This window comes from Phalacrocorax aristotelis, chromosome 9 (assembly GCF_949628215.1).
Source record: "Phalacrocorax aristotelis chromosome 9, bGulAri2.1, whole genome shotgun sequence".
Lineage (NCBI taxonomy): Eukaryota > Metazoa > Chordata > Aves > Suliformes > Phalacrocoracidae > Phalacrocorax > Phalacrocorax aristotelis.
This window is the reverse complement of record NC_134284.1, coordinates 2109690-2130335: the sequence shown is the minus strand read 5'-3', so window position 1 is coordinate 2130335 and position 20646 is coordinate 2109690. Positions and strand designations below refer to the sequence as shown.

The 20646-nt window shown below is 37.0% G+C and overlaps 1 protein-coding gene across 6 annotated transcripts in view; it reads right to left on the bottom strand.

The window, feature by feature from the left end:
• The window catches only part of FSIP1 (fibrous sheath interacting protein 1), a 94237-nt gene that overhangs the window by 61097 nt on the left and 12494 nt on the right, over nt 1-20646 (bottom strand). For all 6 annotated transcript variants that reach the window (XM_075103197.1, XM_075103199.1, XM_075103195.1 and 3 more), the window contains 4 exons: nt 19345-19433; nt 18497-18604; nt 11880-12044; nt 5465-5602 (listed from right to left, as the gene is read on the bottom strand). In XM_075103197.1, the coding sequence (XP_074959298.1) occupies nt 5465-5602; nt 11880-12044; nt 18497-18604; nt 19345-19433 (500 nt within the window). The remainder of the gene's footprint in view (nt 1-5464; nt 5603-11879; nt 12045-18496; nt 18605-19344; nt 19434-20646) is intronic.

Here is a 20646-nt window from a genome sequence, read left to right as displayed (position 1 = left end):
CAATGCAATTCACAAAACAAAGATAAGCTCAACGGTTTCCAGGAAACTGAAAGATGAAAGAATGTGGAGAGAGTCAGCCGTGGTTTCAAATGAAGAATAAGTGAACTAAGGTCAAACTAAAACCTAAAAGAAATCCAGCAAGGGCCCAGAAATCACAGTACAGATACATTTCAGCTGGACTGAAATTTCACAATGCACTTCAACAATGCATACAATACAGTCTTTGGTATATTAATTCACTGGGGACAATTTTTTTCAAAATAAAGGAGGAACTCTAATTCCAAAGTCCTTAGTTTCATTACTTCAAGCATACTACTTAGCAGATTTTCTGGTTTTTGTATCGATTGTAAAGTACGTTAAAGTCTTACCTTCTGCCTTGTTTTGTGTGCCCAGTCCCAGACTTAGCTGAAACCATGAAGTGTCACAGCACACGAGGTAAGCACCTACTAAATAGCCTGCTCCAGAAATGATGAATGTATTCCTCCCCAAAAAGAGAAGGTGAGAGTAAAGCTACCATTACACAACTCCATTTGGGTAATTCATTTTGCAGTAGTAGAAGAAATACAGCATTCTACCATACACAAAATCGTATTAATAAAGTTACCTTTATACTACTCCAAGTTACTCACTAACACACAGAGCTGAATTCTGCTTAGTTAACCTATCCATAATTTCCACCTAGGATACAAAAACAAACAAACAAAAGAAAAAATAACAAAAACAACAAAAGATTTTACCCCAGGAATTGTTTAAAATACATTTTTTAAAGTTACCTTTCAGACATTAAATTTGTAAAATACTGTATTTTAAAATTATAAAGCCCAGTATAACCATGCATTCAGAAAAAACATTTCTAAGTGCTGACAAATCACATCCTCTGCTCAGAGAATTTATTTCCAAGTTTACACACAGAGAGTTAGTGGTTTAAGAAAGAGAAAAGGAGAAATTTAAATGCAATATGAATTTTAAACAGACAATTTAATTAGATAAGCTAGAAAAGTAACTGAATGTTACTTTTCTGCACACCTGGAATCTTGCCAAAAGTGAGAGGCAATCTCTCACAACCTGTATTTTATACCACAGAAATTTCATTTTCACCAGTAATAATGTCCCCTAGAACCATGCCTAGGCATTCTTCCTCTAACATACAGTAAAGAGTGCCACCTATTGAATAGCAAACAGTATTTCCAGAAATAATTCAATTATTCTGGAAACACGCCATCTACCTACTTCCCTGCCTCAACCCAAGCGTTCAGTTTAGCTTTTCATCACATAGTTTCCTGGTGGAAAGCAGGTTTGCTGCTAACGTCGTTACAGAATTGATGGCCATAGTATCCCTTTGTATAGGAACAAGGCACCCAATCCACACTGCGTAAGGGTTACCTGATTTTTAGACATTTTCACACTGAATAAGGAAAATTGTATTCAATTATGTATGTTGCATCAGAAGGAGATGCCATGCTGTATTGTCCGATCTTCTCTACTAATAACTGTATTTTCCAGAAATAAGATTAGAAGCTATCAAGGACACAAAACTAAAAAAAGCAGTATTTTATGAAGGCTGTTCTTTGTTCACACACACAAAAATGTACATTTTCTATATATTTTACTTTACTATTAGAAGGAAAAAACCTACTTTCATTCAGAGTTGAATACTACTTTATTCACCCTGGCAACCAAAGTACCTCGCAGAGGACCTAATACACAAATATTTGATATCCACATGCTATGATCTCAGAGTCATGCTACAGAGCAAAAACGGATAAGACGACGCAGTATGTCCCCTGAAAGAAGGTGACATACCAGGTGTTGCATAGCACATTGCAATGCTAGTCTGGCCCCGAGTTACACATTGATACAGAGGACATAGTCTATGTTTAGAAAAGCTGTTTATAAAGGCTATAAATGGTCTATCCATTTAGAGTTCTAAATACACACAATCTAGCCAAGGAAAAATGTGTGGTATGTTGCAAGTCTGCGTGTAATGCGATACCAAACAATACTGCTATAATCCAACGAAGACTTGGAAACGACCCATTTTTATACAAAATATTTGAATGAGTCAGCAGCCTACTGCATTTCCCAGGCCTGCTGTAGACTGTCATACAGTTAGTTCCCAGACGCACTTCCTCAGATTGTGTCTGCCTCATGAACAAGGTCAGTAGTGACAAAAAGCGATATAAAGGTCAATGACTAGGAAAAGATGACCGTATGCAGACTTATCTGTTTCCCATTAACCTATCCAATATACTGAAGTTCCACAGAATTCCACCAGTTATTTGCCTCCCAACTTTCAACTAACATAACAGTGTATTAAAATTACAGTCTACTGTTGTTTTGGTACTGTGAACTGACAAGATGCTGCCTTACTGTAGCCACACACACGTAGTGAACAGCCTTTAAAACAACCACTGCCTCCTTGGCTGAAGCCTTTGATCCCATACTCCATAAGTATGTAAAATTAACTGGCGTCAGGAAGAATGAGTCAATTAGCCTGTTTTTTTTTCCCCAACCCAAAGACTGGACTGCATGTAGTTGTATCCAAATTAGTTTTAAACCTGCTGGAAGTCTAATCATATTGGCTGTGCAGTTCCAGCACTGCCACCATAAACCCTGCATATGTAAATAGTGGCTGAAGTTTTTGCAACTGTAGCAACAGCGCCACCAGCAATTGAGATCATACCACAGTGGTTAGGCTGCTGTCTGAATCACAAAGTTTTTGATCCATGCTGAAGATCCCTTTTCGAGGGCCATAAAAGATAACTGGAACAGTATTTGTCCTAACTGATTACTGCAGAAGGTAAGCCTACTGCTGTAAAGACCTCCACAAGCCAAAGGTAGACTGCATGGATTTTTGGACTGACACAACAAACTCATATATTAATGCTTTTATGATTACTTGAAAAACACTGAAGTCAGCTACACACCAGAAACAAATTTCTACAACGCACAGTCATGAAAAATTACTATTTCCTTCAATGTCATGAAAATAAAGAAATATTACCACCTGAGAAATGCATAGAGATTTGTGATCCTTTTCCTTGTAGGATCAAAAAATCATCAGACCTGGTGCAGGGGGTGTGGGTGGGGTGTCAGAAGGACTCTAGTCCAACCTCTTGTTCAAAGCAGGGTCAGTTATGAGATCAGATCAAACACCTTACAGCTTTGTCCAGCCAGATCTGTAAAATTTTCAAAGATTGAGATTTCACAGACTCTCCACGCAACCTGCTTCCAATTCTTAATTACCCTCAGAGGTTTGGGGTGGGTTTTGTTTTTGTTTCCGGTTTTTTTTGGTTTTTTTTTCTTTAAATCTAGGTGGAACCTCCTGTTTCAATTTATGAATATTGTCTCTTGTTCTCCCACCATGTAACTCAGTAAAGATAACTACAGCTCTGTCTTCTCTGTAACATCCTCTTTGCTATTGGAAAGCTACTGTTAGGTCCACCTGAGTCATCTCTTCTCCAGATTAAACAAACCAAATCTCCTCAGCCTCAAAAGTTAAGTGCTTTAGCCCTAAATCATCTTGGTGGCCCTCTGCTCAACTTGCTCAGGTGTGTCAATACCTTTCTTTACTGGGGAGCCCAAAACACTAGACACAGTTTAATGAGTAACAGGTGGAGAGGAGTAATGACTTCCCCTAATCGATTGGCTATGCTCATGTTGATACAGCCAAGTATGCTGTTAACCTTCATCACTGCAGGGCACAGTGCTGGCTCACGTGTAGTCTATCGTCCAGAATGATGCCGGGGCCTTTTCAGCAGGGCTGCTTCCCTGTCCAGCCAGGCTCCACCTTGCGCTGTTAGAGGGAGTTATTCCTCTCTGATGCAGACCTCTGCATTTGTCCTTGACGAATTTCATACGGTTCCCGTCAGGCCACTCTGCCTGCCTAACTCCCAGTGAGTGACAGCCCTGCCCGCTGGCTTACAAAGCAGATCTAGTCATTTCATCAAAGGTGGCAATCAGGTTGGTCAAGCATGACTTACCCTGGGTAAATCCATGCTCACTATTCCCAGTCACCACCTTCTCCATTTGCACACCTCTTTTATGCCAATTACCTATACTGACGCCTTGATAATGTACCAAATACTTGGTGTTTCCTAGTAAAAATCCACCTTCATCAGATTACTCATGCCAGCTGCCATCTCACTTCAGTCTCTTGACACTACTGTACTACTTTGTCTTCTCCACATAGCACTTTCTATGGAGAAACAAAAGCTTTCTCACCTCAAAGCAGGAAAATAACACTAAACAAAGATGTTAATATCTTTAAAATATATGTATATCTCCAGGTTTTAACTGCTACTGCCAGCTCAGTAACGCAGTAACGTTCTTTTTAGGCTTCAGCAGTTTCATTCCGGCCTTCACCTGAGCAAGGCAAATTTTCAAAGTTTTGTACAAAGTTATTAAAAAATAAAATGTAATGAGATTTTCTTCCTGTTCCCTTAAGATGCTCTGTGATAGATTCAACATAAAAACAAATACTAACATTGGCTTTCAGAACAAACAACTGTATCATCTTAGGACTCTCCTTTCGAATTAATCTAATTTTTAATGTTTTATGTATATTTTCCCTAATTCTCTTCCATTTAGGCTGCTTTGTAGCTCTTTCACAATGGATCAAACAGCATGTTTACAATGTGTATTTGAAAAGAAGTAAAATGATTCCTGAAGTCCTTGAAGCTCCCCTGTCGTTAGTTTTTAGTTACATTTCCTCATTGTAACTTGAGAGTAATGTAATGAATTACACTCACCAAAAGAGAAAATAATAGTAACATATTACTTGAGGGAGGCACGTATGTTTTGGTTTGTCAGTCCTGGCTCTGTGACTTAAAAATAAACATAATTTCTGTTACTAGGTTGACAATAGGATCCTCTTGGATTTTAAATTGCCTTTTCTCTTTAAATTGCCTTTTACTCAAAGCAGGAATAAGGACGAGATGTGATGTACTTATTCTAAAACAGCAATGACTTTTTACTACCATTTTACTTAAATGCTGTGGTCCTAGTTTAAAGGCCCTTGCATCTATGAAATTCATGTATTAAATGAAAATTAAGTTACAAAAATACACTAGAACTAAATCACACAATAACTTAGTGTATACAACATTCCCACCAGATCTGGTCCTTCAAGGAATGCTGAATTATATGAGCCATAAAAAAATCTTTTTAGGATGTATTTATACATGATTCTTCATGCTATCCCCCTCTGGGGAGGAAGAGAGGAGAATAATTTCTTTCACTTTGAAAGACACTATATTAATGGGGAACATGCATTACAACTGAAAAATATGTTTCCCAGATTAAGAAAAACTATTTGAGACTTACACTTGTATATTTCTTTGGGGATTCCTTCAGGAATTTACATAAGGTTGCAGAATTTTGTTTTGTTTTAAGACATATGGACTGATAAACCCCAAAGTTTTCAAACTGAGGGGAAAAAATGCAACAAAAATAGGAGACTTACAAGATTTCTCTCTAGGGTTTTCAGTTGGTGATCTATTTCTTTCAGACGGTTTTGTTGATCACGTTGTTCCTTATTGTCTCGCAGAACTTTTTCACCTGGAAGTGCTTCTAGGCTTCTGTTTGCATAAACCAGAGACTCCTGACAAAAGGAAGAATAAACAGAAATGAAACATATGACTTCATATTGCTTCAAAGCCAGCTGAGTGTTCTTTTGATTTCCATCAGGAAAACATTGAAATGTTTAGAATAATGTGTCAATTTCAAATTTGGAAAATGCGTAATTTTTATTATGCACATTTTCAAACACAATAGCTAAACGTCAGGCTGGACTTACTTCAGTAAAGGAATTCTTCCCCTTCACATTTTAAGAGGAATTCCTTAGCTTCCAGAGCTAACACTTTGATGCTTAAATTCTACTACAACTATCACATTGCACTGAGAATCAGGGAGACTGAATGAGGGGTTCAAAGCTCGCTCCTGTTAACCATGCTGGAATCAGAATTAGGCCAGAAGCAAAAGGAAGAACTGAACTGACATGGCTATAGGTTTGGTCACTAGATATCATGGTAAGTGAGAAATAACCCTCTCTCTGTAGGTTGGAGTTAGATGCACAACCATTATTAAAGATTCGGGTTACACATTCTCACATCCTTAAGTAGCTTTGGATCAGGTTCTGAAGTTTGTATCGGTCCTGAATACATTCAAGGTTCAATATTACATGTAATTTAGATCACTAAGAATGACAAGTATTGGCAAAACAGCAAAGTTATGTTGCAATTTGAAGAAAATAGAGCTTTCTCTTGCAAACCAAAGATCCTATAGAAGAACCCAAAGAACCCAAATAATGGCAGAGGGAAAAAAAAACAACCAAAAAAACTCCTGTTAGTCAATTCAACCCAAAGGAACGTCAGCAACTATTTAATAAAAACACTCTATTCATTCTTATTTTCAGAAGCAGCTCAAGCAATCTTAATAAACACACACAAGGAAAAAAATTTCAAGTAGCATGTCTGATTGGAAAGAAAAACCACCATTGCAATTAAACGTTCAATGGAAAATTTCTCAACTATAATATACGAAAAGTTGTGAGCATCTGTAAACAACTTTTTCTAAACATCAAACAAATCTATGAGTTCTGACATTTAAACCAAACTATTAGCTACCGGAAAATAAACCTATTCGAACACACTACAAATCTTTGAATATATATTTACAACCAGCAATAGTTGGCAGTACCACAATGCTTGCAAATTTTCCTGTAACAGACAGAGATATAAAAAGCACCATCTATTAATGACTAGAATCTCTCCAAACTGGACTGGAGTTTAATGTGGGTGAACTAAAGCCAAATTCTTCATTTTGAGTGTCTAAAGCTAGGCTTCTAAATAAAGAGAGAGGTTTTTTAATTAAATATGATGCTAAGTGGCAAGAAATCTGCGTGACTGACATCTATACAGCACATAAAAAAACCAAAGGACTTATTTAAACTGGAGTTTATTAATACATGAAACAAGGATATGACCTTTAGAACTGCAATATAAATACAGAGTTGGCAAAGCAGCTCCAAGTATAACAACTGAAACTCCCTCTAATAAGAGGAATTGCTTTTACATGGCTTTGCTCTTCTGGTGATTTTAGTACAAGTGAAATTGTGAATGGAAGGGCAGGGAGGAAGATAATGGCATCATATATCTTTTTTCCTTTTTTTTTTTCAAAAAAATAACTTATAGCTATTTCTGTAATTACATTTCTAAATCCAATCTTTTGATCTGTGCATATATGCTCACATGGCAATGTCTCTAGTTAGTGCTCACCATGGATCAGAGCTGCAGTTATGATTTGCTTAAAAAGCAATGTTATGCGTACACCTATAAGAATATGCAACTATGTCATGGTACTGAGAAGGCACTAACTACTATACCATCCTTCCCAGTATTTTATTTTGGGAGCTGTATGCCTGGACTCCTGGTTGATATTTTTATATGAACTCAGCCTTCAATGAAGAACAGAGCTCAAAGTGCAAACAGCATCTCTGAAATTATTATTACTGAAATACCAGATAGATTTAAAAAGGTGACAGTGAGAGGAATTACAAAAATCAGAAAAGTTACTACCTTCACATTTTTTAATTTCTTTTCCACACCCATTTCTGGAGCCTAGCTTTATGCAGATCTTTGTCCTCATCTTTCAGATAGTTTCAGGCATACATGTTTCATTTTAGACAGCTCAACTGCTGCAAGCACTTATAAGCAACCTCTTGAACCTTTAGGTATCATAAGTTATTTTTCCTATCTATCTGATTTTAAACCTGGTTGCTTCTCTAGCAAGACAATATCGTTCTATCAAAAGAAATTCATAACTGAGATAAACACGACAAATTTTTCTCCATAAACTTTTCTTGAATATCGATCTCTGCCATGATGCCTAACCAATCCTTATCAAGAGAGTGCTGGATAAAACTTGAACTATGAACATTTACCAGAAAACAGAAGTATTCTTCATTCTACCATTTTCCTTTCTCTTCCAGGATTACATTCAACTTATTTGTTCTTCCCCAAAAACCTTAAGTAAGACAGAGCAATTTTAAATAATTAATTAAGTCGGCACCAGAACAAAGAAATGTTTCAGGGAGAAATACAGTTCTGATGGGAAACATTTCCATGTAAAAGAGAACATTAGTCATGGAAAAGCATTCCGAATCCAGCTGGACTCATTGCACAAAAAGATGAATCTGTACACCCCTCTGTAACAGCTCAGCTATGGTACTGTAGGATAATTAAAGCCAGTTGTTAAAGATTTCAGAGTCAGAGCATAGATCCCATATCCTGCCAAAAATCATCTACCAGTGGCAGAAAGCAGCTCTCCCACTGAGCCAGTGGTGATTAAGTGTTTGCATTTTGGAAGTCATACCTAATGCAATTCTTGGAAGAAAAGAATGTGCAGCTTTTATGATATGCAACTCTTAAGTGAATTTTGTTTTAATTACTTCTAAAATTCTGAATGAAAATCCAAACAGATGATTTACACACTAACAATTTTTCCCAACATTCCCCATCACTAATGCATTATACCCTACTCAACCACAACACTTGAAATCCACATCTCATGGAAACTAGAAAGAATTTCAGCACTGATTTTTAGAAGAAAGATTAATGTCACTGAGACCAGTCTCCTCTCCAAAGGAAAGGAAATTCATGTTCCAAAACAGACTTGCATCCTGTAACAAGTAGACTCATTCAAAACAAATTCTGTACATTCAGGAGTTTCTTCTTATCCCTCTCCTGGCACCTTAATTTAAAAAGCCAAACTTTAAAACCCCAAACTCCTAAGACAAATATTGCAATGCATTTGAATTTGCATTCCACAGCATCTGTGACAACATCTATCTAGCAAATACATTTACAGATTGACCTCAGTTATGGGAGAAGTACTGATACAATCTAAGCTGAAACTCAGAATAAAAGAAATCAATAGAAACTTATGAGACTTCAATAATACCAGATTATCACTATCAGTTTTGAATACTACAGAACCCCAGTCTCATCAACAAGACATTTTGTCTTTCACAATGTTTAGAGAATGTATGTGAGGGTTAATAAATAAGGTAATTCCAGCATACTTAATTCACTCTATTAGTAAGTTAAATGTGTCCCACTTTTAACTGGCTAGAGGATAACAGTCTTCCAGTGCTGACCTACTTCCTTATGTAGTTGCTGTGGTCAACTGAAGAAGCAATTGAAAATCTTGTCATCAAAACCTTGAAATTAAACCCAGCAAGGGGCAGACAACCAGAACTCCTACTGCCTTTGTCTTGCATGTGTCATTCATGCTGACATATCACAAAACAAGATCATCTTTTAGCAAAAACATCATTCAATTAGTTTCTTCAGACCCTCTCTGGGTAGGTATCATTGCCTTTGATCAGGCTCCAAAAGACATTCAATACAAAGACATCTGATATTGCTCTGTGATCCACCTATTTTCTGATATCAGAACAGATGGTTCAAGAATAACAAGTTTTTCAAAAAGCAAATTCATTAAAACTTACAGTTTATAACAATATTAGGGGATATTATGACTGTTTTAAAAAGACCATGAGCAGCAATGAACTTAGAACAACTACTTATAAAAATGAAATATGTCAATTTTCATCCCTGTTGACAGGAAGCTCTCTAAACTCAAAATAGTCACAAATTTCTCAGCTACTGCCACATGTTACTCCCTGTTTTTTTTGAAAAAGCAACTGTTAAAGGAATTTGAAAACAAAAGGTGTTGAGAACAAACTCGCATAACCAAATTCAGAACTTGACCTGTTGTTAATGCTCTGTGTATGAATTGAAGAGTGATTATTTACCTACCCGGGAACACAAGACTAAAAGCTAGACCTGGTACGAAGCTTCCACTGTAAGCAGTCAAGTTCCTGAAAGCTGAGACAACTATTTTGTCCTCCACTTAACCATAAAAAAAATTAGCAGCTGAAATTCTATGTAAATATAAACAAGCCCGGTCACATCATAGGGCCAGATACAATCAGGCTGCACCTATCAAATCAGGCGTCATGCAGAACTCAGCACTGACTTGCCTAAAGTCGGGATCACAATGCAACTAAGGCAGCCACTAGACCCCCTGCCCTCTGCTGAGAGCAGCAGCTCTGGACATGCAGAGAAGCAGGAATTAAGGCACCTAGGGGATTTTGGAGTCAATTGGGAAGGCACCTGGAAATCAAGACACTCCTGGAATTAGCTGCACAGTGGGTGGTTTGCTTTGGTTGGTTGTTTGGGGTGGGGTTTTTTTAAAATTAGTTTTGGATTTATGCAATTAGTGTCCTTCTAAGTTCAGTTTTAAATAACTACAGCCTGGTACTCATTTCAACTTATATTTATTCTGTTTAGCTCTTTTTCTAAATAGCCCCATGCTTTGGTAGCTTTCCTTGAAATGACTCACCTGTTTATCTGAATAAAACAGAAAATTACAAACAGAATCTTGTGTCTCCCGGAACTACAACGTCTAAAAACCTTTTATATTCTGCAAAACAAAGCTGAAGGGCAGCTGCTTTTCACTAATGAGGAGCAATTTACGGAATGAACTATCTCTTTTTAGTTGTTAAGTTTAATGTTGCAATAATGCATTACTCTTCAATAAGCATACACATAAACACAAGTTTCTGTTCAAATACTCCCAGGTTTTTACTTGAAAAGGAAACAGCAACAACCACGTTCCCACACAGAGTGTTCATTACCACAGACAGTCTCGCTAACTTCAAGCTGATGCCTCACAACAGCGAACACAAGATCCAGCAATCATTGGCAAACTCAGGTCCCTGAACCCGAGTTACTGGGTAACTACATTTGCATACGTGATTACCCACTAGAGGGAGTTGCTGTTTCACACATTAAACCCTAGTTGGTAAATTATCAACCTCAAAATGCCACCCACTCTCACAGCAACAGAAAATATTACTGTAGGTAAAACAAAACCTAAAGTTCAGAAATAAGTCAATACAAAAAATGACATTAAAGTGCTCTCTAGAAAAAAAAACAAAACAAAAAACTACACAAAGACACAAAACAACCACCCCATGGTTATTTTAACCATTCAAAGTAATGTTTCTCATACACTGGTAACCGAAAACAGTTTTGCCAGTGTACACTCCTACAAAACCTCTGATATGCCTGTTCTGGCTATAAACTGTAAGTTTTACAGAAGCAAACAGGTTTTGTGCAAATTAGTGCAAAAGAGGAACTACGGTATTTTATGTTGTATTCCCATTACATCAGGGGCAACATTACTGGGGCATAGAATAAATTGGAGCCTCTATGCACAAAATCAAACAATAATTTCTCAAAGCTCAGACCCAAAAGGTTCTTATAACTGCTGGCAAGGGAAAAAGAGAAAGGCCATTGAAAACAAGGGACATACAATTTCAGTCAATTTTCTACAATCTTTAACATTGTGTATTGGTAATTGCTCTTTCAGATCATAAATGAAGAGTCACTTTTGGAATCCTGAGATAAGAAGAAACCTAAATCTAATTCCCAAAGATGAATTATCATGGGTAATGTGTAATTGCACTGACAAAACCACTGAGGCCCTCACGCAGTTAAAAACATCTGAGTTACTAATTCTTGCATATGAAATTTCTTGTTGAAAGTATGGAATCAACAAATGTTAAAAACAAGACAGTTCTTGGATTATACACCACTCAAAATAGCAATATACTATTTTTCCGTATGATTTCTATAGCCAAAGATTTCACCTCATTCTTTGACACATATACTTTGAGAACAAATAGAAGATAACTAAATAGAAGTCCAAAAAATACAAATACAGATGCATGTGGTATTTTTATTTACATCAGACCTCAACACACACTTCAAACAAGAAACCTGCAACATAAGCCCTGTTCTGTAATATACCTGATAAATCTGGCTTGGAGGTTTTGAGCAAGAGCTGGAAGCAGCAGAAAAATCCCCATCAGATAGTAGTACTTGAAGCTTAATATCGATCTCATTTAGGTGATGAAATTCCATCGGTTCAGGTGTGTACCCTTCTCCTGGTGCTAGCCAGCCAAATACATCCTCCTGTTGAAAGATACAGAAAATATTTAATCTTCATTCCCAAAGGAAATAGACTTAAAAGGCAATTACACATCAAGTGTAGTTATTTTTCAAGTAAACTGTACTTAAGAATAAAATGTACGTTTTCATCCATCTCAGTATATAGCTGAAATCTGCCAATATTCATGTATCAAGCACACACAAAAGCAGGTATGGACAGAACAATTAGAGGCATACATTTTTCATTTTTAAATAACCAAGCAGTGACTTAAATGGACTTAAAAATACATATTTAATTTTATTTTTAGAAAGCATATGCATCTACATGCATTTTAAAAATGTAATAGTAAAAAAGGTGTTGTGTTAACCTAAACAGACTTCTGCTATTATTTTACTTGTTTCTGTGAAAGTCCAAAGCCTGTGTCCTCACTGACTCGCCAATCAGAAGCCCTGAAATAAAATTGCTTAAAGCCAGATGGCTCATCTCCATGCCAGCTGGCCAAAGAGCAATCAGACAGCTCCCAGGTTCCCCGTCCATTCTTCTGAAGGTTATACAACTCCCCTGGTCAAGTTCTCTTTATGCCTAAAAGAAGCACTTTGGACAGCTAACTCCTTTTCCTTCACTTTATAGCCTCTTAGCCAAGTTAGTCAAACCTTTAACAGTCTTATGCCATGCCATGCCTGTCATGGCTCCCTTCCATGGATGCAAATCCTTCCCTTGTTGCAGTTTCTGTATGTGTTCAATATAGCAGTCCCAGCTCCCTTTTAAAGGAATAACTGCTTGTCATGGTCTAACTTGCATACAGACCTTGCTGTCCAGTGCTGCACAGTAAGCATCACTTTATGATGCCACTGACATGAAAATCAATTTTAGGAGTGCTGTGCTCCTTTGCAAGATAGTGCGAGGATAGAGGTGAAGAGGAAAGTGTCTGGCAGATGTAGATCCACCAGTCCTAAGAGAGAAAACACCAAAGAACATACTCTAAGCTGACATTTTCAATGCTAATATTGAACTGGAAATGCACTGCCCTCAGAAACTGCACTGGAACTGTCCAACATCATCCTAAATCATTTCTGTTACGCCTTGCATGTCAGCACTCATCATTTGCACACTTGTTCTTGAGACACCATGTTACAGCTTAAGTCCAAGGAACTGTACATTGAGTTGAACATATAGCAAACTTGAGACAGCAAGATATTTTTTGCTTTTAAGAAAGACTAATGCAAGTAAACAGAATAAAAAAGTGAGATATTCTCAACTACATATCTCAGACTCCCCCAATGAACTTGCATGTCAAAGTCTGGCGGCAAATGCAGAGAGACATCTATTCTGGTACACACTCAATCACACCTGCACAGCAGCACACTAGAAATCCAAATGAAGTGGAACATAATCCACTACTTTCTGTTGCCTTCTGAAGGAAGTGGAAGCAATAGACTCCTGTGCAAGCCAAAGGAGGAAATACAATCAGTACCTATGTCTAAAAGGACAACCACTTTCCATCTAATAAGGAGTCAAAAAGAGAGAAAACCTGACCAAAACCAGGCTTGGAATGAAACTGCAGAGGCTGATGCTACGGCAGAAGCCACCAGGAGCCAAATCTCAAAATGAGGGTATGAGATGTAATGTGACACTTGCAATGCATCACCAAAGAAGAAAACAAGGCATCCATAGGAAAGCAAAGGAACTGCTCCAAGATGACTAGATGCTGCTCTTCTAGAGCCCCAGTATGTTATCACAGAAACACTGGGAGAGTCAGAAAGCAGAGTTGTTTCTCCTGATCATGATTCACATTAATCTTCCCTCTTGATAGCAGTAACAGGTGACTAACCAATACAATATGTGCTCCTAGTATAGACAGTTGCATATAATGAGTGAGCTTAGCCCACTTAACCCAAACAAACGAGCTCATATTCACAAACAGATGCAGCTTCTACACAGCAACCTGGCACTCCTGTTCCAGGAGTGTTTGTCCAGTCCAGACATTCCTGTCCAACACTTAGGGAAGCAAGTCTGCACAACCACCATTCACTGGGAATGAGACCAACAGATTACAGCTCTGTCCTGACCCCAAAGAAACACCAGGCAGGATCTTAGAAGGGCAGGGCAGGGATGCAGGGGAGGACATGAGTGTATTGCTGGTTTTCTTTCTTCTTCCTAACAGAAGAGGTCCAGCACCTTGCCCTAAGACTTCAACATCTGTCTTGCAAGCGATTCACGTCCACCACACCTTTACAGTTTTAAGATTAGTCCTCCAGCTATTCAAGCAGCCACATCCACACAAGAGGAAGAAATATCAGCTTCCAATTACAGTAGCGCTGCTATAAGGTCATCCCTGGTTCATCCCCAGTTCATCCCCATCACCCTACAGCACACTGGTTGCAAAAAGAAAAAAGCATACCCCAGACACCTGTCATAAATTACCTCCACACTAAATTTAAAATTTAAAAAAAAAAATTTTAAAAAACCCCAAAACACAAAACAACAAAACGCCGGGAAAAAAGTGTCATCTCTTTTATGAAACAAAAGCTGTTCTTCTAATGCTTTCTCATACAAGTATGATGACACAACTTGTAAGCCTGACCAGACATGACCTGACTCCAGAAGAGCCACTCAGAAATGTCTCCAGAAGCTTGCCCACTTCATGGAAGCATCCGTTCAGGTGAGACAGTGATCATCTTAAGTACCCGATGTGGCACTACGCTTGTGCCATGTTAATCACCCCCTAATCAGACACTGAAGAGCAAGCGCAGCACAAACGCACAGAAATGACTCTACAGGAGTCAGTTAAGCTGCAGCTGGGCTCATTAGCTACAGCTCAGTGTCTATATCCCATGCTCTCATATCCCATGCTCCAAGTATCCAAATTACTCCAGTAGTCACTTTACTCCAGGGTTAAATGGACTCACACATTCTCTTTTGTATTTTCAAGATGGATTTGCTTGGAAAATAAGCTTCTGTCCTCTCAATGTTTCCTGTGCGTTAACTCAGAACAATACTTTCATAACAGCACAGTCAGTGCTTATTACTGTGGAACATCTGAAACGAATTATACCCCTGCAGCTTTGACAATTAGATTAGCATGAATACGTACTTCTACAATATTTTAAATACTCATAAAACACTTTTTTAAAGAAGTGAGAAGTGCTGTTTGGATATTCTACATACTTAGTAGTACAAGTCAAATGAAGTTATCTAATCCATACTACACTATACAGAAGAATTAATACAGCATATCCAGCTCTGCTTTGATTGATAACCTCCAAAACCTTACTTTAGCCAATGTGGTTGCACCAGCTTTTTAGAAGTCAGAATGAAATAAGATTAAAGTAGCCATTAACTGGACAGTTACCTGGGACAACTTGAAGCAGTTGATTACTCAGTAGCTGACAATTTCCTCATGGTCTTTGTTATAAAGCAGCTACAGGAAATGCCTCACCCATAATATAATTCAAATGTGGGAGAGGAAGAATCCATCTCCAGACTAGACAGGTTTAACTAAGTAGTATCCTTTCTTTTATTGTACTTTGGCAATAGTTTTAGGAGCTGTTTGCTTTAAAGAGATCTAGTACAAACTAGCCTAATCCACAAATTACCATTCCCATTCTTGTCTATTGAATCAAGAACATAGAGCAACGCACGTCCTGTGTAGTGATCTATTTAATATCTGATATAAATAGTAAAATCTCTACAGACACATGCCCACATGATAGTGACATGTGCCAAATACAAGATTTGGAAAAATGTTATACTTTTCCATTGCCTTGATGCCTTGAGAATTGGTCAAAAAGGGTACACATTGCTAGTCAGTATTTGCATTAGCTATTCTGCATAAATGCCTCTAAATTTTGTGAAGGACACTAGCTTAAAGAAAAAGAAAATCCAGTAACTACATATTGTGAGAGATTACTTTTGCAATCAGTAAAATACATTAAAAAAAGCGCCACTATTCTCTAGGTCAGAAGGTTATGATATTTACTAACAGAAGGCTGTTTAAAACATCTTCACATTTTTAAATGCTGAGGTTTATCAAACGAAGGACCATCCCCTCATATTGAAACACATCCTTGATCAGGAAAGAAGAACAGAAAAGACGGTATTGCTGATCTAACACTAACCTTTCCAACAAGAGGAGGAAAACAAAAACAAACAAAAGCCCCACAGCCCTCTCCCTACAGTTTCTTCCTATTCAAAGGCTGGATGAAGTACTGTTTCAGTGGAACATTTTGTCACCCTTACATGGGATTACAATGCCAAACCTGTTGCAAGCATATCTAACAGAATACCTTGAACCTTTTCCTAAATGCACAGACAAAAGATTAATTAATGATACAGTGAGATTTAACTTGGTCCTTCTAATATAAAAACAAATTAAAAGGACAATAAAAGTCTACTCTCCTAACCAAAAGAACATTAGACTAAAGAGTCTTCCAGTGCATTTTTTAATGCCAAACTATGTCAGCTTAGTTAAACATCTATGTGCAATGTCATTAACTGATGAATATTTTACACAGATAAATAAGTCAATCTGCAAGCTTGGTGTTCATGTCCAAAAAATTAAATAAGTTCTCTATGTCAAACGAGGGAACAAATGTCAGGTCAACAGGAAGACTGGTGCAATTTTACAGAAGCCAAAGCTTTTCATCGCAAACACAAGCACTGAGCATAGCTGACAGTTTTAAAGCTTTGCATACCAATGATCAGCAAATGTTATGGTTTCTGCGCTTCTGCTTTAGCTTACTAACTGTGAAAGAACAGTTACTGTTAAAATGCTGCGCATTTATATAATCTTAGTCATTTGTCCATCAGATTTACCCGACTAATATGGACTACTTTACTTATATTTGCCCCACAAAGCTCTGAAAATGCCAAAACACAGTGTATATTTACTAGTTTCCCTAGAGTAAAGTTTTGTACGATGGACTGAAAGAGTTTTTACCTAGAAATCACAGTGAAGTTGGGTAAATCACAGATTTGTTTAATGTCACAAACCATGGGTAGGGTAGTTCTTTGTTTCCATAACCAGTTTGGATTCAGATGAAGAAAATCCTGAGCTTACCTCCTTACCCAATATCCTGAAACAGTAATTTATAAAGAAAGATGGATCCTAGACACATTTTAGAAAAAGTGTAATGAAGAACATCACCACCTTATTAAAAAATAACTCAAAGTAAAATAAGGGAAGAGAGAATAAAAAAAAAAAACATTGCATTAGCTTTTGTTTCTTTCTCTCACACACAAGCTGTTATTTAACCTACTGAAAAATAATTTACTCCAGATCATTTTTAGCTGTATGAATTAAACAGAAACTGGATCTTGGATATATTTCATTCATTCTACACAAAGTTCACATCTTTCTTCTTAGGTACTGTCATTCAGTATGTACTTCAAAAATGTTGTGAAAAAGTTAATAACATTACTACAGACTTAACATGATGTAAATAAATTAGAAAGGTCAACTAAGTTCTTTACACAAAGCAAGCATTCTCCCAATTTTCCTTCTTATTTATTGAAATGCAGTTTTCTCAAAGTGTTATATCAAGTTTACGTAGTTTGATGGTCATTCTATGAAAACACATATCTTTACCAAGTTTAATACTATATATAGTTTAAAAGTACTTTAAGTTCCTAGTATGATTCATTTTTTCAAACCAAATTTTTTCTTCCCATCCTAGCGGCCTTATGGTTACTTCCATAAAACAACAGAGACCCCAAGAACTCCTTCACTGTGACATTCCCCTCAAAGCAGTAAGAAATAACAGCCACCACCTAGTAACTGGGACATCAAACGACTATTTGACAGCTTCACATTACCGGGAATCATTTTGTGGCACAGACTCTCCTAGAAGCAGTGATTGAGGGGACAATCAAACACTTTTACTCTCCATGAGGAAAGGTATTTCCACCTACTTCAGCTCTTGCTATCCACTGCAGTATACTTAAGCAGACTTTGGCTGTTCACTTTTCAGACAGAATGAGTTGGATGCCACACAAAGATGTCATGTTATCTTTCTAAATGGGCACACTGGCTTCATCAACTTATATTTCCCCAATTGCCACACATTTTGAAGTTCATGTCCTCAAAAAACTCTTGGAGGTTTTTTGAAGTAGTTGCTGGCCTGTCGACCAAAGCCCACAGCACCAGCCACTCAGACTGATAGGCAGCCACCTCACATGTTATGCACAGAAAACAGGTCACCACCTTCTCTGCGTGTGCTCCTAAGGCTCCTCGCACCTGCGTCTACATCTTCTTTTAAGTTCTGCTGTTTTCTGAGGCCAGCACATCCATGTGTTAGTAAAACTAATGAAGAAGCCGAAGAAAAATTGCCCTTGGAGACAAAGCCAGTTGGATTTGTCCAGCTTTTCTCTCATATCTCAGTAGGTTAGTTCATGGTAAGACTAAAACAATCAAATTTAGATTTACTGTACAAATAAGCCAAATACAACAGGGCAGTACAAATTAAAGTCGCCATACCTCAAGACCTTGTAATTCAATTCCATCTTCTGCATCTTTCAATAGTTCAGCTAACCTTTTCCTTTCTCCCTCAAGCAAAACAATCTGGTTTCCTGAATTCTTTGCTAGCTGAAATATTTTTACAAAAAGAAAAAAATAATCAAACTTTAGAACACCATTAGCTCAAACACCACCAAAACAAAGTTTTCAAACTCTGTGAAATTGACATCCCAGCCTTGTTTATTGCCATAATATAAGTCTTCACTCTGACAGAAATACCTAGCAGCCTACATTTAACAAATTGATAATTTCCTAACAGTCTTTGACACTGTGGGGGGTGCGGTATTTGTCACTGGGTGAAAAAATCATTACAGGTGCTAGGTCTTTGCAGAAAAAAAAAAAAAAGGTGTGAAAATCCAGGCATCTATTTTCTGACAGAAAGCTATGCTTTGGAAATATGGATCCCATGCAGGCTATGCATGAACAACCTGCATACCTATTCCTTATCTATGCATGAGAACATCTTCCATTAACTTAACAATAAATACATTTAAAGAAAGTCTTAGGAAATATTTGCCCTCAAAACAAGCTATGTCCAGGCACAAACAGAACAATTCCCTTTCCAGTACTCTTCAGTAAATACATAGAAGGATTATTATTCCCACCAATATGAGAATCCAAGATGAGAACTATCTTATACAGTACTCTGCCATAAACAACAATTTCTAACAGCAAGATTTTTTTTCAGTTATGCCTCATTAGCTTTTAAGGTTCCTGATAAAGAAACCCAACTGTCTTCAGAAGTACTTATATACTATTTTTAGTTAACATTTAACAAAACGTTAATGATGTCACGCTTTAATGCTTACCTCAATGTTCTTTTTAATGAAATCCTGATTGTTTTTAGTTTTGCTATGCATTTTTTCTGCTTGATTAAGAAATTCATTTGTTGGATAATCTGAAGTTTGAGGAAGAAAAGTTGCTAAGTTATGATCATTCCTTTTCTGATTCAATGAGAGCTGTAATAACAGCAATCCCATTTAAACCTTTAGCAAACATAGAAAGTGGATTGACAAACTTTTGTTTTAATTATTTATATAAACTAAATTGCTATATATATAAAACATAGCTATTGTCAAAACCTAATCTCATTTTTAACCTTTTATTATATGAGATCATTCTATGTTGGGAAGGCTAAAATACTTTTGGATTTCTGACCTCAAAAATGTTAAACATGGTAGCTTTAAAAGCCACGGCATTCCTTCAAACCCTATCATTGTTTTAGTTTTATCACCAGTACAAAACCAGACAATTTTTTTGAAAACCACAGAACTATTTGGAGACATATCAAGTACATTTTTTTAAATAAAACAGCTGAAGAACAGATGATATAGTCAATATTATTATAACACAGCTTACAAAACAAATTTTGTTTAAAAATAAAACTTGTCATAGAGCTCTAAAGCTATTAAATAAACAGCCACATGATATTCTGACAGCATTGCATGTACATTTTTTGACAATGGGTTTCTACCCATCATGCAAAAATGGGCACATATTCTGTTTTTCAGAGACTTCTACCAGTTTTAAAACAGCCATTCCTTTATGAACAGCAAACATTTATCACATCAAATAATAATTCTAAGGAAATACAACCAACCTCTAAGTCTAAAAAACTACTTCAAAAGTAGCCACAGTACTTTTGACTTTTCTGGGAAATAAAGATTTGAAAAATGGGTGGGCTATTTGCCTACAAAACCCCCCTGAATTTAACATGTTAGATAATAGGCGGCTATGGAAGTTTACAGGGAAGTAACTTTTTCTGAGTAAGTAGACTGAAAGCAAACTCCCAACGATATGAAATAAATTCTATGCATCCTTTTACATACTACGGACAAAAAACCGTGCAACATTGTCACCAATCAGACTTACTCTCAAAATGGCAAGTAAACCTTAAGGACTGAGGTGTTGGATCTGACCAAGAAAACCCTGTCACTTACTGAAAGCATCCCAAACTATCTTTAACATTATTAGGTAATATCTTGAATCTGTCAAGGAACTGGATCATATAGGAATTTACCAACATAAATATGACAAGTTGTATCCTGAAATGAGCAAAACACACTGAACACCAATATAACATGTAAAATATATAAAACATTACTTTTAAG